This window comes from Rattus norvegicus, chromosome 4 (genome assembly GCF_036323735.1).
Source record: "Rattus norvegicus strain BN/NHsdMcwi chromosome 4, GRCr8, whole genome shotgun sequence".
NCBI lineage: Eukaryota > Metazoa > Chordata > Mammalia > Rodentia > Muridae > Rattus > Rattus norvegicus.
Genome location: NC_086022.1, coordinates 157,844,840 through 157,859,292, shown reverse-complemented (window position 1 = coordinate 157,859,292; position 14,453 = coordinate 157,844,840). Strand labels below are relative to the sequence as shown.

The window sequence follows — 14,453 nt, the reverse complement described above, 5'->3', positions numbered from 1 at the left end:
GAAGCAGTCCAGCACTGAATACTAGGACAGTGTGGGGTGGGATTCCACACACCTCTAATTCCAGGACTCAGGGAAGAGATCTCTTGAGTTTGGGGCCAGCCTGGTCTACAGAGCCAGTTTCAGGATAGCTAGGACTACACAGAGAAACTCTGTCTTGGAAAAAAAAAATTAAGTCCTTCCCCTCACCCCCGGAATTATTGTGCAGATTCTTTTCTGGGAAGTAAGGCTGGAAATCTGACAACACCCGAAACCGAAACCTGCATAAATAACTTGAATTTGGTTATGGTCAGGAAATAAGAGCTTAGTGAGAGCCTCAGCTGCAGCAGCTCTGGAGGTCACATCGTGATGTGCATGTGAGGATAATGTACGTGTGGAATCTTTACACGTTAATTCCATGGGAGGATAATGTACGTGTGGAATCTTTACACGTTAATTCCATGGGAAGAAATACAACAGCAGTTTCAAGGAGCTGGGTGTCAGGAGAAAGGATAGGGTTATAATGGTAAACTGAAATTTTCAGATCAAAAACAAGTTCTGGTGGCCCAATGTGCATCTATTGTGGCCACAACAGCCAATGATAGTATAGTGTGCATATGAATTTGTTTAGGAAGGCATTAAGCAGGGGCTGGAGAGATGGCTCAGCGGTTAAGAGCACCGACTGCTCTCCCAGAGGTCCTGAGTTCAATTCCCAGCAACCACATGGTGGCTCACAACCATCTGAAATGGGATCTGGTGCCCTCTTCTGGTGTGTCTGAAGACAGCAACAGTGTGCTCATATACATAAAATAAATAAATCTTTAAAAAAAAGAAGAAGAAGAAAGCCTTAAGCAACAGGATTGTTGGGGGGAGGGCAGTAAGCGGAGGAGGATGGGGAGGGGAACACCCATATACAAGGGGAGGGGAGGGTTTAGGGGGATGTTTGCTTGGAAACTGGGAAAGGGAATAACAATTGAAATGTAAATAAGAAAAAATAAAATAAATAAATAAGAAGAAAAAAACAAAAAAAGAAATGTAAATAAGAAATAACCAATTTAATAAAGGTGGAGAAAAGGGGAAAAAAAGCAGGCCTTAAGCACTCTTATTACACAAACAAACAGACAAATGGACACTGTCTTCAGTACTGGGTTAAGTAACCTGTAATCATTTCTTGGTATATGGTGGGGGGGGGGGGAACCACATCATCCAATCAGTGACTAAAACCTCTGCCATTAGACAGATGTTAGGAGATGTGCTTTCTGTGTGTGCACTAAGGGATCTCTAGCAGAGTATCTGTTATGCTTGCCTTATGAATGAGGAAATGAATGGACATGTACAAAAGTGATCTGCAGACATCTCTTACACATAAAGAATTTACTAAGAAGCTGGGTGGTGGTGGCACATGCCTTTAATTCCAGCACTCGGGAAACAAAGGCAAGAGGATCTCTGGGAATTTGAAGCCAGGCTTGGCTATATAGTGAGTTCTAGGACAGCGAGAGGTACATAGTGAGACCCTGACTCCAAAGACACAGAGAGAGAGAGACAGAGAGACAGACAGACAGAGAAAGACAGAGAGACAGAGACAGACACAGAGACAGCTGGGGGGAGGGGGATTGTCTAAGAAGCTGGCCTGCTGGTACAATTCCAATTCCTTGTTTGATCCCTGAGAAGTCTAAATGAAGAACTTCCTAGCTGTCTCTGTAATTATGGATTCCAGTCCATGTGTCTGTAGAGAATTCTTCATTCATACGTAGAGCTGCCTCATCTTGCAAACCAGCCTGTGATAACCGTCACAAGGGGCGACACTCCAGCCCCATCCTTTAAGGTTTGGATGGTAACTTAGCACAACACAAAATCCCTTGTTGCCACTGGGTTCGTCTGCGTGCCAGGATCTGAAAGAGAAAAAGCTGAGGGTAACTCTCACAACTTTGAAAAGGGTTAGGAGGCACTACCGGGCCGAAAGCTAGGAGTGGATTTGGGGAAATCAAGGTCACGTGTGCCCAAGTCGCTTTTCCACTACTCATGCACTTTCTCCTCCACTTGAATCTCTTGCATTCCCCCTGAAAACTGAGGACATAGCAGGCAATGATCACACCTTATTGTATTACATATTCACCAGCAAGCATCTCAAAGGCTCACCTCTACAAGATCATTCCTACATCCCTTCTAAGGCTTTCTTATCTGATGAAAATACTTAACATTGGTCCAAGAGCCAATTGTTTGATCCTTTTTCTTTAAAATAACATTTTTGTTTATTATTTGAAAATATAATACAATATATTTTGATCACATTCTTTCCTGTCTCCAACTTCTTCTGGATCCTCCCTCAAACTCCCTACCCACCCAACTTCACATTCTTTCTCTCTCTTTTAAAAAAAAATAAAGTGGGGTCTGTTTTGGCAACTGCTCCTGAGCGTGGAGCCTGCCCTGGAGTGTAGTTGATACACCCAGTGACACTCCATTGGAGACAACTGATTTTCCTTTCTCCAGAAGCCATCAATCAGGAATAGCTTCTTAGTTAGGGTGCGACTTTGCACCCACTTCCCCTCCTCCATGCTAGGATTTTGTCTAGCTTGAGCTTGTGCAGGTCCTTTGCATGCTGTCTCCACCTCTGTGCTTCTGCCCTTTTAAGTTCAATCTTAGAATTTGAGGGACTAATTAAAATATACGGATATATACCTATATCAGAACTAGGAAAGCTTTGCTTTTGAAAAATATCATCTTTTAACAATCAATTCTAATTATAACATGAAATTTTTTATTAAGATATAAACAGTGAAAGGGCACAGAAAATTTTACCAAGATCTGAAGACCATGGTAGGGTACCCTGAATCAATTACTGAGATTCTCCAATGTCCTCATCTCTAAAAGAGAAAATGGTAACATCTCCCTCACAATATGTGATTAAATACATTAACAAGCCAGGCCATGGTGGTGCACACCTTTGATCACAGCTCTTGGGAGGAAGAAGCAGGAGGATCTTTGAGTTTGAGGCCAGCCTGGTCTACAGAATGAGATCCAGGGCAGCCAGGACTACACAGAGAAACCTTATCTCAAAAAAAAAAAATACATGCATGCATGCATGCATGCATACATACATACATACATACATACATACATACATATATAAAAACAATAATAAAATTATTGAGCCTAGTACAAAGCAACCAAAAAAGAGTAAGCTATTTCAGTCCTATAATCCAACACATTAAATTCCCTGAATGACACGGGACTCAGGGTTCCTCAGCTCTAGACTTACGTGGCATTCTGATTGAATGGTGTCTGATCAACCCACTGCCATTTTCCATGGCCCTCTGTATCCGACAGCCCCACATAATAATGAGCACGAGGGTTCAGAGTATCAGTGATGAAATCCTAAAGGGAAAAAAGGAAGAGAACTCAGCTTGGATTGAGTAGGTTGGTTGGTGTGCGTGCTTGCTTCAAGCTTGCTTGCTGAGCTATTGGAAACTGTTGTCTACTGGGAGAGGGAGAGTCACATTCAAGGATGCAGCCCCATGATAGGCCATCCATGTTCCCAAAGATAGTCCTACATTCATGTACATACTGGCAACATGAAGTGGACTCAATGGATTTAAAATAATATTTAAGAACACTTTGTCTTCTTAAAGGAGGGAATAGAGGTTGGGGAATAAGGAACAAGTTGGAAGGGAAGGGAGTGGGGGGTTGGTCAAATATTATATACATCTATATATCATACAATAAAATAGCTTCTTCTTTAATTATTCTTTCAGGTATAGAAATGTGAGGAAATAGCATGGTCCATCATACAAATTTACAACATAAAATGAGCAAATTGGAGTTGCTAGCATGTCAGTGTTTTTAAACATGTTCTTTAAATCTTTATTAATATATGATGCATGCATATATTTATAAGTACAGGGTAACATTTCATCTGAGTTCTTTATGATAGCATAAATATAAAAAGAAAAGGACAGTATGTAAAATTTGTCACTTGAGGAGCCCCACTCACATTACACATGAAAGCAATCTCTATCCTCAATCCTAAAGAATTACTAGCTGAGCCTTACTTCCTTTTTTCATTAAGAACTGGCATTCCTCAAAGCTGTAACTGGAAGAAAATCTGCAGATATCATTGTTTGTTTTGGGGGGTTTTTTTCCTCCATAGCTTTAAAGATTCTTTAATCTCATTCCTGACTGGCTTTTCAGAATTTAACTTTATTTTCTATTCAGCTTCATAGGCCTCTCTGGTGTGCAGTTAATGGTAAACATTATCATATCAAAATCACAAACTGATATTTCAGGCAGAACACATTATCCTTTAACCCTCGTGGGTTGAACCTTTATGATGGCACTATTGTGTAGGGTTGTTTAGTTCCAGTGAAGTGGGACCAAGGTATAGAAGGCAAATGTTAAAGCCACCATTCTTGCATATCTGCTGGAAAGCCTTCTGCCACAGCATCAACACCCACGTCAACAAAACTCCCTCTTAGTAGAAACAGGCAGACAGTATGGTGGACCCAGGCCCCACTCTTTCCCAGGATGCACCTGCTCTTCCTGGCTGTGGATCACCAACAGATGAGCACCCCTGTGGGAGCACTTCTCCTCACTGTCACTCCAGGATGCAGAGTCCCTGGAAGTGAAGTAGCAGTGGGAACCAAATGGCTTCCAATTCTTTGGACAGCAGCTCCAGACTTTGTCTTTATTGGAAGGAAGGAGATGTAAGTACAAAGCATCGTATTTAAGTAAGGCATAATACAAAAATATACCAAGGGCTCACAAGAAAGTAACCCATCATGTCAAGAATCAGAATGTTTTCAAACTTAAAACAAAAGACTAATACATAGCAAGAAGCAAGGTAAACACCTCTCCAAGACACTAGGAACGTCATGGAAGAGGGAGCAGAAAAAATGTAAGGACCAAAGGATGGAAAGGAGTGTTGACTTCTGGGCATGACATGGGTGTTGCATATTAGAAACTCACAGTAGTGGTGAACCACTCAAGACTGAGCCCATCGCTTACCCTTTCTAGACCTCATCAGTTAAAGGTTGCAGAATGAAGTCCTGTTCTTCAGTGCTGTAGCCACTGATACACTGCCCTTATCAAGTAATTAACCACCCCACCCCACCTATTGGTGTGGCTCACAGAAAGACAGACAGGAAAGTAAGAGGAAGAAGTGGGAAGAGGATTTGGAACAAAGGAAGATCTTGGCGGGAAAGCACAGGGATTAAAGGAAGATAATGGGGGACTTCGATCAAAGAACATTATATATGTATGAAAATATGAAAGTATTTTTAAAGCATAAAGATGACAGTAATGGTAGAATTTCTTCAACAAGCTTTAATGCACCCATGATAAAAGTGCTTCGGTGAGCATAATGACATGCATGGGGCGCAATAGTGGCATGAATACCTTGGTGGTAACCAACACCTCTCTAATTGGACTTACGGTCCACTCAACGAGAGGGAAACCATGCCTAATAGTAAAAATCTAACTATCCAGGTCTAGTAAAGTCACAGATCTTAGAGAAGAACCTACAACTACCACCTTTTTAAACCAGCATAACCCTAACTACATTTTAAATATTTATCCTTATACCCACAGATAAGTGTAGTCCTCACCCCTCATGAAGGAAACTTCTCTATGCAACACAACAGATCATTACAGAAAACCACCACCAATCAAAATGCAGAGTTATGGAGCCCATTCCCGAAGGATACATCTACAAAACAACTCCGGCACCTAAGGCTCAGGGATCCTTTCCACAAGAGAGCGTGGAAAGAGTGTAACGCTCAGAGGAACAGAGTTTGCTATGAGATTGTGTCTGCTAAAAACATCAGAAACTACACCTGTGAAGTCTTACCAGCATGATTGCCTAAGCATGTGCTTAACAAGGACCACAATAACAGATGAGCTAACATGGATGGGGTGTGAGGCAGGGAGTCAACAAGGCCTCAACCCCACACAAAGAACTATAGGCAACTAAGAAATATGAAGAGTGGAAGAAACAGTCTTCCTCAGGGAAGAGCATACCCACTGGTTCTCTAATACCAAATGGTCAGCCCTGAAAACAAGCATGCAATTAACATTATACATAATGAGCAGGTTGTACTTCAAGGAAAGCCTTTGGGTATAGATAGATAGATGATAGATAGATAGATAGATAGATAGATAGATAGATAGATAATAGGTAGATAATAAATAGATAGATAGAGGTATAGATAGATAGATTAGATGATGATGATGAAGATACATAGATAGACAGACAGACAGACAGACAGACAGATAGATAGATAATATATCTGTAACCATTACAGATGTAACAACAAATTAATTTTAAAAAGAGTCCATGAATTTGAAAGAGCACAGAGGTGTATATGGGAGGGTTTGGAGGAAGAGAAGAAGGAAATTGTGCGATTATACTATAGTCTCAAAAAATAACAGAAATAACTTTAAATGCTTCAGTGAGATGATACAGACATCTTGGAAAAACTGAAAGCCAGAAAAGATGCAGACGTCAGTAAGAATCAAAATGGAATTTGTTTTTTACTTGAAAAGTGCAGAGGATGTGCCTAATCCTGCAGAGACTTGATCTAGAAGGGTGGGGGGTACCTGGGTAGTGGGGAGCCACCCTTTCAGAGGTGATGGGGGTGGGAGGAAGAATTCTGTGAGGGGGGACTTGGAGGGAGCAGCATATGGGTATAAATAAATGTTTTAAAGATCTGTATTAAAAATGCAGTAACCTTTTCCATTTACAATAGATGGCACTGATAACAGAATGGAGGGGACAAATTAAAGAACTGTCAAATAAAATAATAAAAAGGTACCAACTTAACAACAAAAATGAAACACACAGATAAAAGAACCACAGCCTCATACCATGATCCCAAATGTATATAACAGCACAGGAGCAAGATATGCGAAGTATAAACTGATGCATGGGAAAAGAGAAATGAGACGCTCTGAGGCAGAGAAAACCACTCAGAAAAACAGGAAGAGTTTAAAGGGGCATTTCCCAACATGCTGAAAATAATTCATAAGTCAGTAAGCTAAAACAGGAAACATCTTAGAACTCATGAGTATGCCTCTAAATAACTGTATATCAAAATCAAGGTCTATTTTTAAAACATATTTCACTGGGATGAGGATATAGCTCAGTTAGGGCACTCACCTAGTGAGCGAGAAGCCCTGAGTTCCATGCACATCATAAAACCAAATGTGACCGTGAACACTTGTAATCGCGGGACTAGGGAGGGGGAGGCAGGAGATACATTTGAGACCAGCCTAGGCTGCATGGGACTCCATCTCAAAATAAAACCGAATTGAACAAAAATGAAAATATGATATGCCAAAACTTGTAACACACTATTCTTCCATAAGAGGATTCAAGGCTACACAGGGTAATGGCTGAGAGGAGGCTGAGGACAGAGTCTATCCATCCTGAGTCTAGGATAGAGCCTTCTTAAATCTCAGAAGGAAGGAAGCAGATCGCTGAAAGTGAAATGTCGAAGGAGCAGAAGGACCAACAAGATGTGTATCAAACTATAATACAAAAATAAATGTCCTCAGGTACCTGTAGATACCACTGATTAATGTGTAGAAAAGGCAGATCTCATGTGCGTAAGAATTGAAAAATACTGCGTTGCTAGGTCTAATGGCTAACAATCCACTCCAAAAGGATTCCAGGCACATTAAGTTTTACCTTCCACGGACGAATGGTTTTTTATACAATGCAATTTTGCGTGGTTCAGTTGTTGTAGAGTATTTTTTTCTTCAAGGAGATCAGAATACATATGAAACAAAGCTGGGGGGGGAGAATAAAAGATACTCATTTTCCTGGTAGCATTATAATTTTACTCTTCACTCATTACTTCTCCCTGCCAACCCCACCTGCCCTCCCCTTTTTGTTTGTTTCTTTGAGGCAGGATCTAGCTGTGTAGCCCAGACTAGTCTCACACAATTTCCTGCCTCCCTGTCCAGAGAACTAGGAGGTGTGAGCCCTCACACCCGACTCTCAGTCAGTGAACCAAGACTGTCATGTCAATCCCAACTTAAAACTAACTCACAGACGCAAATTGGGCAGAGAGGGAACAGGAAGGGTGAATCTGGGAGGAATTGGGAAAAGAATGTGGGTGAATATGATCAAAACACATCGTGTGAAATCCTCAATTAATAGGAATATATTTTAAAAGTAGAAAAGGGACTACACGCGTCTATGATTTGTAATGACCATGTTTTGCTTTGTTTTGTGTTTTGGCTGACTGATCTATCCCTTTAGAACTGGGGGCTTTTCTCTTTCCCCATTAAGTCTTAGGTGCTCCTTGCCCCACCACATCCCGGCTTTTGCTTCTATTTCACTTAAACCATCCTTACACGATGGTGTCTCCCTATAATCTGAAAACTGGAGAGGTGGAGATAGGAGGATTGACAACTCCGGGTCAGCTTGGACCATGTATCAAGTTCAAATCCAGTCTGAGTTACAAAGTGGGATAGTGATTCAAAAAAAAAAAAATAGATTGGGGTTGGGGATTTAGCTCAGTGGTAGAGCGCTTGCCTAGCAAGCGCAAGGCCCTGGGTTCAGTCCCCAGCTCCGGAAAAAAGAAAAAAAATAGATTATCGATAACATCCTGGACACTTGTCTGCCTTGCTCTTGGATGTGACCACAGTTCTTCCTTCTCATACTAAACCCTCTTTCCAAGTGATGGGCACATCCCCATGTTTCACCTGCTGCCTGAATGGGAATGGAAAACCTCAGACCTTCCCTCCTGACATTCAGATAACTATGCCCTCACGGAACATGACAGTCAAGGATAAACTCAACACACTCAAAGCCCAAATCAGTATCTGCTATCCTCACCCTGTTTTGTCCACCTTCATGAACACCTTCATCACAGCCAAGTCTGCCAAGCCTGGGTGTTGGAGTGGCTTCGCTTCCCGGGTTCCTTCATTCCCAGATCTTGATGTTCATCAAGCCTCTTCCTCCTGGGCTCTATCTCCTCACCACCCTTCACAGACACTGTCTTTGGGTCAGTCTCTGCTGGGTTCTGGGTTTGCTTTCTAGCTTTTCTCTTGACCTCTAGTTTATTCCATTTACATACCAGTCTGACAGTGCACTTCTGCAGGTCTAATTTGACTGTTTCAATTCCCTGCCTAAAACTCCGTCAGCGGCTCCTCCTGACTGTGACACATTTATAAAAATGCTAACAATTTTTAATATTCCTATACCCGTGCTTCATCTTGCCATTCACTCATGCAAAAACAACTCTGGCTACTTCCAAGTTGAGACTTTGAGAGGCGTGACTGACTCTGTCTCGTGCTCTGAGATGTTCAGTGAACAAAGATGGGCTATCCCGATGAATGAGAGAAGTGTGGCCATACTGCTCCTGTAATCCCACATGACAGTCTCTTCCTTGGAAGTTATCCTGCATGTGCCCAGCCACATGCATGGATGGCTAAGTTCCAAGGGCTTCAGGAGCCTCCTAGCTGATAGCAATATAATCTGCCAAGCCACAGAAGCATGAAACAAACAAATGGCAGTCTTAATGTATAAAACTTTAGAGCTTCTTGTTAAGAAGCAAAAGATACTTGAAAAAAGTATCTAGTGGAAAATGCAAACTTTTTTCTTTTTTTGGACAGGGTCTTACAGCATAACCAGGCTGGCCTAGAATTTTGCAAACCTCCTGCCTCAGTTTCCCCAGTGCTAAGATATTAGGCATGCAGCACCATGCCCAGCCCAGACCTTTATTTTTTAATGCTAACACAGCACTTTCCCCATTCTGAGTCCTGTTTGTGTCTACCGCCTATGACCTCATTGCTTCTTCACTTGGCGCTGTGTGTTCCAGACAAGCTAGCTTACTCTTCCCCGTGTTTATCATGCTCTCCTACTTCTGGACAGTGCTGGCCCACTGGTCTAGATATCACCTCCTCCAACCCAACCTCAGCCCCCTGTGCTCACACCCAACCTGCACAGCACTTCCTATACCATTTTGTAGATATCACTTTACTTGGCCACTCTCTAAAGAACAGGGCTATTTTTCTCTCTAGGTCCTCTAACACACTTTCCAGCACAGGAAGATGATTACTAATTATTGGAGGGAAAGATAAAATACACAAAAATATACTAATTGTACACTATTATTTTTAGACAAGTTGCCACCGGGCTACCCTGAAGCTACAGAGCTTTCCCTGTTTCTGACTCCTGAGCGCTGGGATTAAATTAAAGGCATGTGCCACTGTGCCTGGCCTTGCCTTTAAATTTTCTAATAAGCTCTAAAAGCTAACCTTATATAGAAATCCTCTACTTGTTAAATTGGCTTAGATCTCACATAGCCTGGAGCAGGAACAAAGTAATTAGAAGGTGCTCCACTGGAGTGCTGTCCCTGGAATAGCCTGGTCTTCTCATCCCTCCTTATTCCAAAAGATGAGTGTCTGCGCGTCTAATGGGTCTGGCTTCTAAATGCTGCCAAGGAGACACAGCTTCATCCTCGGTACTGGAATCCAACGTGCGTGCCCCAGTATGTCCCTTTGTGACACCAACAAACATGTACATGTTTCTCTAGTGAGAATGAATGACTTTAACAGAAAAGTCATTGTGTAATTAATTAGAAATTCCCAATGTCTCCCCAAAGAAAGTTTCTTTTTCAGGTATCTTGGGAAAACCACTGATAATTACGTTTCTAGTGGGTGTCTCTCTTTGTGTGAGACAGACATTGCTTACTTATTCCGTTGGCATACTTACTGGTCAGACCAACAGAGGATAAGATTGCTAACACCAGGAAAAATATCAACAGGGCAAGAAGCAGTGTGGGAAAGCCAGGATTACTTTTGTGAACGGTGGTCTTCTTTGGGAGCGCTAAAGGGAAAAATAAACTAATTAAATCAGTAATGAATTCTACCGTTTCCTCCTCTTCATCTTCTCCCTTTTCTACCATTATATATTAATAGTACAGACTCTAGTACCTCACTCAGTTTTCTGTTTACTTAACAATATATCGCAACTTTAAGGAATTAGTTTGTATTTGGGAGACGCGTCGTTTTACGTTGAAGGGGAGTTTGAGTGCCTCTTTCTCCACCCATACTGGAGACAGGAAGCAGGATCTCACATTTGCTGAATGCAAGCTCTGTTACTAGAGTTACAAGAAAGGGTCTATACTATCTCTGAGAGAATTTTATCTTTTTAAACTATTTGGATATTTCAGCCAAACAGTGCGTGGAGCTTAAGGACTCATGGAAGAATAGGAAGAAGGATTGTGGGACCCGAAGGTTATAAGAATTCAACAGGAAGACCAACGGAGTCAACTAACCCGGACATTTGGAGCTCTGAGTCTGAACCACCAACTAAAGAACATACACAGGCTGGACCTAAGCCTCCCGCTCATATGGAGCAGATGTGCAGCTTGGTCTTCATATGTTTCCCGAACAACTGGAGCAGGGGCCGTCCCAAAAGCTGTTGCCTGTATTGGGATATGTTCTACTAGCAGGGCTGCCTTGGTGGGCCTCAGAGAGAGAGGAAGCGCCTGGCCTCGCAGAGACTTGAAGTGCCAAGATGGGGCGGAGGGGGGGGACACACCTGCGGGTGGGGAGTCCCACCCACTCAGAGAAGAAGAGGAGGGAAATAGGGAAGGACTGTGGGAAGAAGGGACTAAGAGGTGAGCAGTGAGCAGGATATGAAGAGAATGATTTAAAAAATAGCAATAAAAAGAAGCAGGTAGGAGAGAAACAATGATGTCCATTGGGTAAACATAAAAGCACAACTTTATATCACTGACAATAACTCATTAATTTCGGTATTTGAGAGACATGTGTGTGAGAGTGTGTGTGTGTGTGTGTGCGTGTGTGTATGTATGTATGAGTGTGTGAATGTGTGAGTACGTGTATGTGTGCATGTATGTGTGTATGTGTGTGTGGTGTGTGAGTGTGTACATGTGCAAGTGTGAGTGTATGTGTTCATGTGTGTGCATATATGTGATTGTGCATACACATGTGTGAGTGTGTGTGTGTATGCGTGTGTGTGTCCTTTTATGGAGTTTTAAGGTATACATACATGTGTGCATATTTCCCCATATGACTGACATATCACAATCATTTATTTCTGCTCTGTTATTTTCATGGACATTTCTCCATCACCATATTTTCTTATCATGACTACATAGTACTTTGTTGTATGTTGAAATAGTCTCCCAAACTGCCTCCAGTATTACTGGGAAGCATGCAAAAACAGCTATGTCTGTATAAGCATACTTCACATGTTTTATCTATTTCTAGGGTCATCTTTTATCTATTTCTTGATTAGAAACCATTTTCTGGGTTGACGGAAACTGAGGGTGGAAGAGGCATAAAAAAGAGGGAGAAACAACAAGAGGGTAGTGGGGAAGGAGAGGCAAGTGTCACAGCTGCTTTCACACTTAGATGTGTGGGTGTGCATGCATGTATGTGTATGTGTTCGTGTGTGTGTGTGTGCATATACTGGTGTGTATGTGTATGCGTGTGTATATCTGTGTTTATGTGGGTGTGGGTGTGTATATGAATGTATGTATGAGTGTGTATATGCATTTGTGGGGGGGTGTGCATGTGTATATGTATTTATGTATGTATGTATTTATGTGTGTGTGCGTGTAAATAGATGTGTCATGAAAGCAGAGGGGAGGAATATTTCAGAAAGGGAAAGGAATGATCTAGAGATCAGGGAGGGAGGAGGGGTTAGGGTTAGGGATGTACACAAGGGATAAAGATGTTTGCATAAAATACCATAATGGATCAAATGGTTGGTTTACATGCTAGCTAAAGGACAGTTTAAAATGAAATTCCCTCAGGAATAGCACAGACCCTTGTAACTCTAGTAACAGAGCTTACATTTAGCAAGTGTTTAAGGCCCTGCTTCCTATTCCCAGCATGAGGGGAGAAAGGGACACTCAAACTCCCCTTATAGATAAAATGACAAGGCCCCCAAAACAAACTAATACCTTAAAGTTATGGCATGCTGTTAAGTAAATAGAAAGCTAAGTAATAGATTTATTTTCACAGGTAAAGTATCGTTTTACATATGTCAAAAAATATACAGAAGAACTCAGACTTTCTTTAAGGACAGTATCCTGAACTCATTTCTTTGCCCAGTACAAGGCAACAAGCCCTTCAAAGCTACTTTACAGACAATTTAACTTGCTGAATTATCTCCTGTCTCACACCACAGCCTGGCAAACAGCCAGCATCAACATCCCCCAGGCCTTGTTCATAGATACCTTCTTTCACCTCACCATTAGCCTAGACCACCAGAAAACGAGATTGTATTGTTCTGGGGGTGCAGGAAGGTTTACCTGAAGATGAGATGGTGCATGAAGATGAGTCTGAGACGGTGCCTGAGGAAACAGGTTGATTTTTGAAGTTCACGTCAGTATAAATGTTTGGTAATGCCATATTGAGAAGAGTCCTGCTTTCTTCAGAAAACCTGTGTCAGCCTTAGTATGTTTTATATAAACAAGAAATAAATGTGGTGAGGATTAATCCAGCATCAAGGAGAAGGTGCAGAAGACTAAATGGGCAAGTACCTCTGAGAGTACTTGAAAATTTAAAACCACAGGGTGGAACTCTCTGGGCCACAGAGATCCGATCCCCACAACCAGAAAAAAAGAATCGCAAGCTTCAAACTCGTTCAGCATGGATATGCAAACGCTGTGAAAAGCGGCCTGAACAGGGAAGAGGAAGAAATAGGGAGGAAAGGAAAAGAGGAACCAGGCATTAGAGAAGTCTGCCCTGAAACCCGAGCTCTCAGCACTCTGCAGCAGAGTTTGGGCACTTCCACATGCAAATGCAATTTCTGCAGCCAACAGGGGCTAAAGCTACTTAAACTAGACACAGCACTCACTTTAGCCGAACAGCCAAGTTTTGAGCATCACATTTTAAGAGGTTCCTAAACCTCGGCACCTTTCCGGCTCTATAGAATGTGCACCACTCTAAGACAGGGCAGATTTCCTAAATCTCTTGGGCTCCCAAAGTCGGCAATCTGTCTTCTTTTGGGAGTGAAGAGCTCCTAAAAAGGGGAAGCCCTGGGTCCTGCTAAGACTGAACCCCCAGTGAACTAGATTGTTCGGGGGGAGGGCGGCAATGCGGGGAGGATGGGGAGGGGAACACCCATAAAAAAGGGGAGGGGGAGGGATTAGGGTGATGTTTGCCTGGAAACCGGGAAAGGGAATAACACTCGAAATGTAAATAAGAAATACTCAAGTTAATAATTAAAAAAAAAAAAAAGCAAGCCAAAGCCCGGGGGGGGCCCCCTCTGGACTTTCTCTTCTGCTGTGTCAAGCACCCTTCTCTTCTAGCCGTTCTTCTGCTTTCTCCAGATCATTCCCCGGGAGACTCTGGAGACTGGCAGACTGTGCCTGGCTGTCATCCACCATCTTGACTCACGCTATGTGCTGCTTTTTAGAGTACCCCCGCCCTCACACACACACACACACACACACACACACACACACACACACACACAATGCTACCCCTGGAGC

General features: G+C 42.3%; 1 protein-coding gene across 1 annotated transcript; it reads right to left on the bottom strand.

Moving 5' to 3' along the window:
• Positions 1-1,366: 1,366 nt before the first annotated feature.
• Positions 1,367-13,482, bottom strand: Clec4a1 (C-type lectin domain family 4, member A1). The gene is made up of 6 exons (NM_001005890.2): positions 13,269-13,482; positions 10,694-10,807; positions 7,658-7,759; positions 4,504-4,655; positions 3,236-3,351; positions 1,367-1,868 (listed from the first exon to the last, which is right to left on the bottom strand). The coding sequence occupies exons 1-6, from the start codon at positions 13,366-13,368 to the stop codon at positions 1,721-1,723; spliced, it is 732 nt and encodes a 243-aa protein (NP_001005890.1). The 5' UTR covers positions 13,369-13,482; the 3' UTR covers positions 1,367-1,720.
• Positions 13,483-14,453: the final 971 nt, after the last annotated feature.

Excerpts from the sequence above, each read along its gene's own strand:
- Clec4a1 (NM_001005890.2), bottom strand. The coding sequence starts at position 13,368 with ATGGCATTACCAAACATTTATACTGACGTGAACTTCAAAAATCAACCT. Across the intron at positions 4,656-7,657 it reads AAACCATTCGTCCGTGGAAG|ACAAAGTCTGGAGCTGCTGT; the intron begins GTAAAACTTAAT and ends CTTCCAATAAAG. Across the intron at positions 3,352-4,503 it reads TCCACAGCCAGGAAGAGCAG|GATTTCATCACTGATACTCT; the intron begins GTGCATCCTGGG and ends TTTTCCCTTTAG.